Source organism: Arachis ipaensis, chromosome B09, assembly GCF_000816755.2.
Source record: "Arachis ipaensis cultivar K30076 chromosome B09, Araip1.1, whole genome shotgun sequence".
Taxonomy (NCBI): domain Eukaryota; kingdom Viridiplantae; phylum Streptophyta; class Magnoliopsida; order Fabales; family Fabaceae; genus Arachis; species Arachis ipaensis.
In genome coordinates, this window is record NC_029793.2 from 123,578,050 (window position 1) to 123,580,489 (window position 2,440).

General features: G+C 33.4%; 1 protein-coding gene across 1 annotated transcript; it reads left to right on the top strand.

Annotated features, from left to right (window-relative positions):
* Positions 835-1,710, top strand: LOC107616078 (receptor kinase-like protein Xa21). The gene has a single exon (XM_016318078.1). It carries the CDS (start codon positions 835-837, stop codon positions 1,708-1,710), a length of 876 nt encoding a protein of 291 aa, XP_016173564.1.

Below are 2,440 nucleotides of genomic sequence, written 5' to 3' on the forward strand. Positions count from 1 at the left end.
ACATCCTTCCTCCTATAAAAATTCGGTTGATTTAATTAAAATATTCGATTAAAAATTATTTGCCCAATCTTTTAATTGTTGTGGGAACTATATCCACTCACTGCAATATTACTTAAAGTGATTTGCTGCACTTGCCAAAATTAGTGCCATCAAATTTCGGCCCTATCACTGATCCAGATTTAAGCATCATAGATTCTTTGTCTAATTGTAGATACTTCCAATGGTTGACCTTCTTTAAAAATCCATTGAATTCCATCCTTCCAATTTCAATAGGCAACCTTTCTACTTCTCTTTACAAATTGAGACTCAACAAATGTTCTCTGAGAGGTATCATTCCACTAAGCATTGGTAACTTAAGTAGCTTAATAGACCTTGCACTTCAGAAAAATGAATTTGTTGGAACTATTCATACTCAAATAGGAAAATTACAAAGGCTACAAGGTCTAAATTTGTTTTTAAACCAATTGAAAGGATTTGTTCCTCATGAACTATGTCAACTAAAGAAGAAATAGGTTCTCTGGTCCTATACCATTTTTCTTTGGTAATCTCACATCATTAAAAAAATTTACTTTGTATTCGAATGTAATCAGTTCAATACCTTCCATATTGTGGGATTTATCTTATTTACTATATTTAGATTTGTCTTCCAATAACCTAAGGGGATCTCTACCTTTAGATGTAGGCAATAATCTAAAATCAATGTCTTGGATGTACTTATCAAAGAATTAATTATCTGGTAGCATCCCAAGCAGCATTGAGAATCTTGACCATTTGATCGAAATCTCTTTGACAAGGAATGGATTTGAAGGGCCTATCCCATAATCCTTTGGTCATATGGTAAGTCTTGAATTTCTTGACTTATCAAAAAACACTTTGTCTGGGGTTATTCCAAAATCATTAGAGGCACTTGTCCATCTAAAATATTTCAATGTGTTTTACAATAAGTTGACAGAAGAAATTTTCTACAGGGGACCTTTTGTAAACTTCTCATCTCAATTGTTCATGGAAAATGGAGAATTGTGTGGTGCTCAAAGTTTGCATTTTCCAAAATGCAAGGCGAAAGAAGGTAGATCTCAGAAAACAATTACATATATTATAATGGTGTTGAAATATATTTTACCAGTCATAGTAGCGACCATTCAGTCCATTCTTGCTTTGGCATTCCTATGCATCCTAAAATCTCGAAAGTACAAGCTTCTTAAGAAATCAGAAATGGATCAATCCATGGCTTGGTGGAAAAGAATTTCATACTATGAGATTCAAGAAGCAACAAACAGATTTAGTGAAAGCAATTTACTTGGCATTAGAAGCTTTGGAAAAGTGTTCAAAGGAGTTCTCTCAGGTGGGATGAATGTTGCCATAAAAGTTTTTCACTTGGAATTTGAAGAAGCATTTAGGAGTTTCGACGCTAAATGCGAAATATTATGCAATGTCCGCCATCGAAACTTAACTAAAATCATTAGCAGTTGCAGCAGCATGGATTTCAAGGCATTGGTTCTGAGCTACATGTCTAACGGGAGCTTAGAGAAGTGGCTACATTCAGAACATCATGGCTTGAGCATGATCCAGAGGTTAAACATAATGATAGATGTTGCAGAAGCAATAGAATATCCGCATCATGGTGGCTCTGTACCAATTGTGCATTGTGATTTAAAACCAAGCAATATATTGCTAGATGAATATATGGTTGACCATGTTGCAACGCCCTAAGTTTTTATTTCGACACACTGTTTTCAAAATTTATTTTTCAGTAATTAATTTTATTTTGAGGAGTCGATTCCAGATTTCGAAAATAAAATAAATAATAATGTAATATATTATTATCTAAAAATAACGCTCATAAGGAGTCTTATTGAAACCAAGAAATAACTCCTCAGGTGCGAAATTATAGAGGGTCCCCTTTAAGATCAAATAATTCCATCGAATTGAGTATGATTGTATGTGTGATAGCATCTACTATACCAGGAATATCAATGAACCCGATTATTGAAATTGCTCAGGATACCCTTTTCTAGCTTCTAGAATCTATTTCTTAGTTCAAGATCCGACCCCTCTTATCTTACTAACTGGAATCAAAGAATTAGTAGATCTGTTCTGCCCAAAATGGAAATGAGCTAGGGTTATGAACTTATTAATGTTTTATCATATACTTTTATTTATTATAATCATTATTACTAATATCATTTATATCAGTAACTCATATATATTTATCTCCATATATATTATTATTTGTGTTTTAATATATTTACTTTTGTAATTATCCGTTTAAGATATTTATAACTTGAACCGCCGATTCAGCAGCCCTAATGCTTGACACCAAACCCCCACTCTTGCCACCTAATCATCAAGTAACCATTAATCATCAAGCCATGCATGATCCACTTTGAAAAAAAAAAGGAAACCAAGAGAGAGAAGTGGAACAGTGACTCCCTCTAAGAAC